The sequence below is a fragment of the Melozone crissalis genome, unplaced genomic scaffold (assembly GCF_028551555.1).
Source record: "Melozone crissalis strain CALT ecotype California unplaced genomic scaffold, PUWL_Pcris_2 ptg000018l_1, whole genome shotgun sequence".
Classification (NCBI taxonomy): Eukaryota; Metazoa; Chordata; class Aves; order Passeriformes; family Passerellidae; genus Melozone; species Melozone crissalis.
Window position 1 is genome coordinate 13,429,959 of NW_026535796.1, and position 9,048 is coordinate 13,439,006.

A 9,048-nucleotide genomic window follows, 5' to 3' on the forward strand; every position below is an offset into this window, starting at 1 on the left:
ACTAATTCTTTTAATAATTCATTAGTACTAATTAATATATTGTGAGGTAGAACTTGGGCTAATTATTTTTCCAAGAATTTTGTATAAAGCAGTAAATTCAACTCTAACAAAATTGCCTGGTCATAGTATTTTGATGTAGGCATAGGACTATAAATGAAAAATATGTGTTTGTCAGAATTTTAACAATGAAATCTGTTTTAAATAATGTCTTCCTACTAAAACACATTTCTTTCATTTCACAGGCCCTATTCACTTAATTAATTTAAGCTCCCTTCTTAATTTTATGTGTAGACATTACGCACTATGAAAAAATGTTTGCTGCCTTTCTGTTTTAATCACATAAAACCTGTAAGAACAGGTTTGAATCTTTTGCAGTGGGAATATCTTTTTCAGTGGGAGTATCGTCAGTACCTTGGCAAAAAGCTCAGAAGGCCATTTTCTCAAAACTCTTCCTTTTTTCATTTACCTTCTCTTGGTGTGTTTAAGGACATGGTTTATGGGAATTACTAAGGCACTACCATTGTCATCAAAAAGCTTATTGAAGAGTTCATTCATTTGTAATGTTGCCCAGTATAGGTGAAATGGAATGAAAAAGATTCATGAATGTATTGTTAAAGGCCTTCTCTGATCAAATGAGTGGTTTGATGTACTGCACCACTTTTTTTCAGTTGCTTTTTTTCTACAGCAATGTCTAAGCTGTGGTCAGACCATACCAAGTGTCCAAGTGTCCACAGCATAACAAGTCAGTCCAGTGAAGGGACACAAAAAATAACTGTCCATAAAGAAAGAAAATCTAGTGTGTTACCAAAATGAAATGTAGAGGGCTTTTGAGGTTGCCTCCCTGCCACTTGCAAGCACCTCCCCAGAGCCAGAACGACAGGGAACGTGGCTGACCCTTGCTGCTGCTTCTCAATGCTCACAGGAGCAGCAAATGTAGCAGGTTTCTAAGCACACAACTTTTAATAAGTGTCTGAATGCCTTTGTAAGGAGTTTTGTGGAGGAAAATCTCAAAAACCTGCTGAGATGTAGTGTAGACAAGTTAGTAGGTCCCTCTTGGTCAGCTTTCTGTGCTGCTAGATCAAGATTCTTCATTGTTGAATTTGTGCTCTGTCCTTTGTTGTGAGATAGTACCAAACAACACGCCAGTCAATAAGTTTCTTGTTAACAAAAATAATAAAAAACATCTGGAAAATTCATGAGCTGCTTGCTGGCTGTGCTTCACAGAGGGAATAAAACACGCTTCTCAATTTTGCATTTGCCAGCTGTTACTAGGAAATGAGATCAGAAATATTGGACAGAAATTAGTTGTAATGTGTGATAAAGAAAAAGAACTTTAAAGCTGATTAGAGTTAGTGTTTAATTTCTTAGAGTCTGGAAGTATTCAGAGAGGTGGAGATCTGTCATATATTTTTTGTAGTGATAATGAAATTACTGTATCTATAGTTTGCTGATAATTTTAGACTCGGGATACCCTTATGGCAATAGCATGGGCCAGGAATGTAATTGCCTAAAAGTTTAAGCAGTATGACCAGCTTAGAAAATATAAGAGACTGATTAAAGGTCTAATACCATCTTGGAAGCAAATTACACAACTTATTAAAAAGGACAAGAGGATCCACATCTAAGTTTGCAGAGAACACTTTTTTCTATTAGGAGAAGAATAATTTTAATTTTTAGAGTCCAACTCTAGCTGCCAAAGTCACAAGCATTCAGAGAACTATTGTTCAACTTTATGAAAACATTAGAGTATTAGGGGTTCACTTTTATCCTGTGTCAGAATAGAATTGAAACATATGAGGGAGACAATGGGGAAAGCCATGAGTTTTGCTTCTCAAAATACTAAAGTTAGCCATAATTCAGATGATTGTCATGCTTATAGTCTGTGTGATAATTTTCATTATAAACACTCTTTAACTGCTTCAGCATGGACTTTCTGGAATATGATTTTTACATTGTTTAAGTTGTAGTCTTTATACATTGCTGTTAAGTATCCATCAAGCATTTTTGGCCTAATGGCTGGGGTTTTTTTGTTCTTTAGGCTCTACCTCTAGTGTGTATGATAACCAAGGACCACACAAGGGACATGATGAATCCACGACTTCCCCTGGAGGGACTGCCAGAACAAAACCAGATCAAGAACCAAGGTTGCCTGGTGTACCAGGTGGGTTTTGGAAGTCAAATGTTTTAAAAATCCAAGGTCAGAATTGTCTTCATATGAACTGAAGTAAGAGATGAAAATGAAGGTCAAATGCTTTGCTCAGGCTTTGTTCTGAATTAGATCATATTCAGCATTTCACAAGTAGTCTGTGAAATATATATTGTAACTCATATAGTCTCTCAGCAATATTAAGATAAGAGAAACCATGCATTTGGGGAGTGGGATTGAGATTCAATTAACTTTTATAAACTGAAATTAAATCAAGCAAAACTTGGTAAAGTTACATGCATAGCCTCATATCCATGAGAATGTTCAGCTAAGACAAGCTCTCCAGGAGAGAGTGTGCAGACTAAAACAGAATAAAAAGAAGCCAACACCATGATACAACTGCAAAAGAATGCAAATATATTCTGGGACTTATTAGTGGTAAAGTCATTTTTAAAACAGAGAAAGTTATTATCCCACTGTACTTAGGCCTAGCAAGTCCAGAGGTGAAACTGTGTTCAGTTCAAGGCATTGCATTAGTCACAGGAAGGCATTGCATTAGTCACAGGAAAAAAATGGACAAGAGCACACAGAAAATTTTGGGAAGGTAACCTTTGAAGCACCTTTTGAAGAACTCATCATTTGCAGGGAAAACTGAAGGGAGATATAAGAAAAGCATGCTACAAAAAGAATGCCTATCAGGTTTTCACCATGGAGTACTAATAATTAACTAATTAGAAGAGGTAATTTGTTGCAAATTAAATGTATGAGTCTTGTTAAACTAGGAATGTTTGTTTCAAACAAAGAAAATACAGGACATAGCTCTTGGGAGAGGACCCCCATCTGTAATGGTAGCAGAGCTATAATGGTAGTAGAAAGTAGGCTACTGGGAAGGTTGTGAAACCTGATTTACTAAAAATGTGCTAAAACTCATCCTGCTTCTGTGCCTGAGACTGTAGGTGTGTCATGCTGAGCTTTTTCTTTTGCCATTGGAGTAAATCAGTGAAACAGCTCCTCTTCACCTGTGCCCACTAAAGTGCTTGCAGGTGACAGCAGTGATGGGGTATTTAATGTGAGCTGGCCTGTCTATAGCTGAGTGATGAAAATGTGTTGGATTTGCATGGAAAGATTTTGTAAACCAAACAAACATTCGTGGAAGCTAGGAAAAGAGTGTGACAGCTTATGGGAAGTAGAAGAGATTGTGTTTCTGCAGTTCTGTGAGATGGCAAAACCACATGAGATACATTCACACTCTTTCTCGCCCTCCCTCATCTCTCCCTGCAGAATGGCTGATCATTGTTGTTGCTCTGGTGGTGCTTGCATTGATCCTGGCAGTGTGCATTGCTGTCAACAGTCGCAGAAGGTAAGGCCACCCCTTTACATTTCCAAAACACACTGCCTCACTTGTCTCTTCCTTTGGAGAGTCTCCAAAGCCTTCTCAAAAAGCAGAGTAGCAAACCACAGGAAAGAGTATCCTCTGCAAAGCTCTGTGGCTTGTGGTGTGGGGACCCAGGTCACCATGTCCTGCACAGGTCACACATCAGCCTTCACACTCACCTGGAACCACTCCCATGAAGTCAGCAGCTACACGAACTGTTTAGTCTGGGAAAGGGAAACTAACTGTACATAGATCACAGAAAAATGATTAGCCTCTGTCTATTAGTTATTAATGGGAAAATTGTGTTCACAGAGGGTGGAAGTTGTGAGATGAACACACAGTAACAACCACAGGATGAGCCAGGAATAATCCTCCACCATTAAAGCATTGTGTGTGTGCAGTGTGAAGGGCTGTCCTAGACAATCACAGCCATTCTGTGAAAACCTGCTACTCTGTTTCTTCTGAACAAGAGCCACTATCACAGCTGGCAGTCACAAGCATATATGCTAGCATTGCTCTCTGAGCTCTCAGGAGCTTTATGTACTCCATTTTACAGATGAGGAAGCTGAGGAGTGCAAAGTAATGCAATGATCTGTGCAAAGTTAGCTGGGAAATTGCAAAAACCCTAGCCTAAAGGATGGGCTATAATATTCTTACCTCTTTCTTTTCTCTGGGGCCTGTTCTGAGGTTACTTGCCAATTGTCTTCAACAGCGTTTTGCTACTTGAATGTTAGAATTGAGCTTTTTAACAGAGTAACTATTTGCTACTTGAATGTTGGATTTTAACTCCTTTTTCATCAGAATGACCATATAACACGTGGAGATTTTTGTGCAGTGAGCACATTTTTTCCTAGTCTGTTGGTTGCAGAGCACTCTGAGCTGCTCTTTGAAGAGGCTGTGGAGCTCCATAGCTCCTTGCTGGTGTCTTTTGGCATTTTATGACTGCAGAGCAGGAAATCATTCCCAAGGGTGTGTGTAGCATTAGCAGAGTGAACTGAGCTACTTCAGATAAAATAACCCTCATCTATGAGTCAGTAGACATGAAAAAAATGCTATTTCAAGAGCATCTTAGTAAAATTGAACAGCCAAATCAGTCCTTCAGGAGTAAATATGCTTCATTTAAGAAGAAAGGTCTTAGAAGTCCAACTTCACAGACACACTGTCCCTCCTAGGCATGCTGGGCTCTGCATATTCACTTTGCACAAGGCTGTTTGAGGACAAGTGGGATGTCCAGCACTGTGTAGCCAGGGAGTCATCTAAACAGTAAATCTGACAGCTGTGTAAGTAGTGCTGTTTTACTATGCCGAAGGATACCCAGCCCACGATAACCAGTGTGCATCAGCTTTGGACTGGTGACTCTTTAAAAGACTGTTGGTGTGTTTTAATTCAGAGCTACATATAAGGTTTATTGGGCAGCCCTGCAGCGAGTGTATCTTGAAAATCACAGTACCTGTTTCCTACCTGAACCTCCCAAGGAGCTCTGCTGCAGACAGCAGCAAGAGTAATTATCCATATTTCCTTACTGTTGGTTGGCTTCTAAGCTTGGCCTACTAATACAAAAGAAAAAACGGTTGTCTTGTTCAATGAGGTGAGAGCTTGATCCAGATTTTCTGCTTGCATAAGAATTTGTGCATTTCAAAGCTGTGGTCCCAAGCCTGGATTTTGAAGGTGTCTTCATAGTAGGGCTATTTACAAAGTTCATAAATGTGGATAAATTCAAATGACATAAAAAAATTTCTAGCCTTCAGTAATAAATGTTATTGCTATATGTAGTAACAGTAAATATAAATTAGATAAGTGAGCTCCTACTAAATTTTATGCATATAATGGTGGATGCTTTCAAAAATAAAATATGCAGTATGGAGAAACTTTATGCTTTGTATGGTGTAAGTCTACACTGGCAGACACAATTTTAATTTCCAATCACCTTTTCCTAAATACTGACCTTCAGTTTTTTATTTTTTTTTTATACTCTATTTATAATATTTAATTTTCATTTCTTTCTAGATGTGGGCAGAAGAAAAAGCTAGTGATTAACAATGGCAAAGGAGCAGTGGAGGACAGGAAGACAAGTGAATTAAATGGAGATATCAGCAAATCACAAGAAATGGTGCACTTGGTTCATAAAGAACAGTCAAATGACCGAACACAAGCATGTGATGAATTCCTGACTGTTAATGAAACACAAAATCATCACGAGTTTGACATGAAGACTGGAGTGTAATGGTACCACACTGCCAAGCAGATCAGGGCTGGGGAAACCAAAATCATGTGGAACTTGAACAGGAATTCACAGATGCACTGTGCTACTGATGTCTTTTGAACAAAAGCATAAGTTCTGTTTCTTTTTAATCACTTTGTAATGACGCCTGAGTTTAAAAATTGACATGTGCTTTCTGAAATACACCCCCAAGAGTTGCATAATGCTTTCAGTTCCCAGTCCCTTCATGGAGGACTCTCACTGTGTCCTGGATGTTAGGAGGCATGCGAGTTTACATCATTATTCCCCAAATGGAAGGTCTTCACTGTGTGAAGCTAAAGAATTATCCAGTCACTCCATCTTACAGATATTTAAAGTATAAAACTTGCCATGGTAGAGAAATAAGTGAGGAAAAATGTCAAGAGTAAAAAAATCAAGTTTAAACCCAAAATGCATCTTTTACAATGTCTGCAACAGCAGAATCTTTCAGAAATGCCTTCCAGCCAGGAATAGCTGTGGGTACATTCAGAATCTGCCAGTATAAACAAAAAGTGACATTTTATAATCATGTGTGGCTTGGTCTGCAACGAAGGAAACCCGGAAGGACAAAATTTATTTATCTCTATTTTTAAATATCTATGGACATACAGCAAATCTTCTCGGGAGGGGTAATAAAGGCATAAAAATATGAGCTGAAATATAATAAAATTCTATTCTTTATTATCCTAGCAACCTGTACACTTATCCTTCAGTTTTTGAGGTGTTCACTGCTCTTCTCCCCACCTCATTCATTGGTCCAAGTTTGTGCATGTGTTTAATGAGCCTGTTAGTTAAGATAATGAATAAAACAAAATGACCCCAGCTCTATCACATATGCACAAATCAGGCAATTGAGATCACTAGGGAAGCTGACAGTATTTTATTCCTGAAAATAGGTCTCTGTATTCTGCTCCATTTTGGTAAGGAGATGCTGAGCCTATTAGTTTTTTTCCTCTGTAACTATTACATTACACAAGATTGCTTATCTTTTAAAAGCTGCTTTTCTATGATCTCGCTCATTTCCTCTGAATTCTATTTCATCTACATTTTTTCCATCAGCTTTTTAAAAACACCAAAAAGAAACATTGCTTGCTTTTTGGTACCAGAAGTTCAATTTCTACAGAAAAGATCAAAGCAAAGGAAAGGAAACTCTTCCCAGCCATGTAATATAGTAGAGTAGTTGAGCTGCATTGTTACATGCTTTCATTATGTCCTTTTGTGTCTGTAAAGTATTTGTATTAAGCTATGATGCTGTGCATTATATTGATAAGAATTTTCAGGAAAACAATTATTTACTACCAGTGGTCTGTGCCATTTTTAAGAAAGCTTATTGGAATGGAGGGAGAATTGTAACTTCCAATTGGACTCCCCCCAGGAAATGCAGGGAAAAATGCTGGTCTGTGCCAGCTGTGGGATGTGGATGGTCTGTAGCAGGGCTGTTCAGGAGTTCTGTTCACTGACCATAGCCCCCGTCTTTGAAACTGTTCTGCTAAAGTGTGTTATATTATGTTCTCCATCTGAAGCAGTTTGGAGGGTGAATATTCAGCTGGCTAAATACTGACTTCAGCTAGCGCTGGTCTTTACTGGAACATAAAGCACAAGACTGTTGATTATATTTCTGACTGTTGATTATATTTTCTGTTGATATATAGCCCTCCAGCAGTTTCCCATGTGCTTCATGGAAATGCTCAAGTGCCCTGGTATCTGCTGGCAGATCTGCTCAGGGCAATTCACATCTGGGCAAAAAGTCCCAAGAGAAGGTGATGTTTTAAAATACACATAAGATGTTTTTTGGCTTTATGCAGGCCAGATATTTCATCTGTGAACAATCCATTGATTCTTGTTTAATGTTTTTAAGCACACTTTTCTATTTGTCATTAGAAATCAAAGTGATCTGCTGAAGGCTATGTTTAAACTGCTGTTAGGTACTCATTCCACTAAGTATGGAGATCCAGAGTAAGAATTAAAAATCTTTAAATCCTAACTGAATACAGGTCTCAGTGAGAAGGACGTATTTCACTGTCTTGGAGGCTAAACTTCTCTTAAAAAAACCAAATAGTCGGTAGCACGTTATTCATCTCCCTGTTCAGATGTTAAATGAAGAAATCCACAAACTTCTTGGTAATTTATCTTATAGTCAGTAGCTATAAAAGCACATGCAACACTGGTTGGGTTCTTTGTATATTTTTAAAGGAGAGATGCTCAAGAGGCAATGCCATTATTTTATATATGCTGATTCTTTTTAGGTTATGTCCTGTGACGTGTTATTGTTTCATTATAGTTTCAAAATTAGACAGCCATTTCATATGTATAAAACAGTACATATTTTTATTAATCTTGCTTTTATTATGAGGAGTTGTTTGTTGTGTGTATGTATTTTTATATAGAGCACTTGATATATTTGCATATTTATTTAACAGATTAATCAGAATTAAAGAAAATGCCATCTCTAAATTGTAACTAGAAATAGTATTGCTGAAAACACATCGGACTTTAAAATAAGCTTCCAAAATAAACCTGATTCCACGCTGAGGATGAAATGTATGTCCAGCTGTTAGTGGGAGAGAAGCCTTCAGCTGGATAGTCATGTTGAGTGCTGTGATCATTTTTTCTGCTTGCAAATTCCAAGCCGGGCTGAGGTGAATGCTGTGTGGCCTTGTCTGCTCTGCTGGCCTCCCCCAGGCTCCACGGGTGCTCTGGGAGTTAGTGATGAGCTCAGCTTTAGCCCAGAAGCAGAAAACAGCTACAGCAACTTGGTTCGGCTAAAGATCAGCCCAGTAAGATCTTGGTGACCATGCCTGGCTCGCTGAACCAACACTTGAAGAGTGCAGCACCCCGCAAGACCCAGGTGATGACAGACAAATCAGCTGTGACTGACAAATCTCTGTGTCTTGGTCTGTCCCTGCTTGGTGCCCAGGAAGAATGAGGATCTCCCCTAAAAATGCTAAGGAGCTGTGATCGGCTTCTGTTATTCCTTTGTCTTGAAAAGCTTCACGTAAATGTGATCCAGACCAGTGGAATACTGTCTAAAGCAGCAAGCATATTTAAGAGAGTCTCTGTATGTTTTATGGGAATGTAATGTTTTCATGAAGCAATGCAGGCTGATTGTTTCATCTGTATTTTCTTGAAGTTCTGAAAAGGAATATTTGATTAAAGCAGAGAAAGGATGTGCAGCTGTCATGTCTACCTTTGTGGATGTGAAACCCTTTCCACAATACAGTTCCAAAGTTGTAATTTTGTGGTTTTTCATAGGATAGGGATGGTTTTTGTGTGTCCCTTGTCAATAAC

The 9,048-nt window shown here is 38.5% G+C and overlaps 1 protein-coding gene across 1 annotated transcript in view; it reads left to right on the forward strand.

Annotated features, from left to right (window-relative positions):
- CD44 (CD44 molecule (Indian blood group)) overlaps positions 1–7,373 on the forward strand; it is a 50,697-nt gene extending 43,324 nt beyond the window's left edge. The window contains 3 exon segments of the mRNA XM_054275895.1: positions 2,039–2,161; positions 3,428–3,506; positions 5,529–7,373. Of these exon segments, the coding sequence (XP_054131870.1) occupies positions 2,039–2,161; positions 3,428–3,506; positions 5,529–5,745 (419 nt within the window). The 3' untranslated portion in view covers positions 5,746–7,373.
- The last annotated feature ends 1,675 nt before the right edge of the window (positions 7,374–9,048 follow it).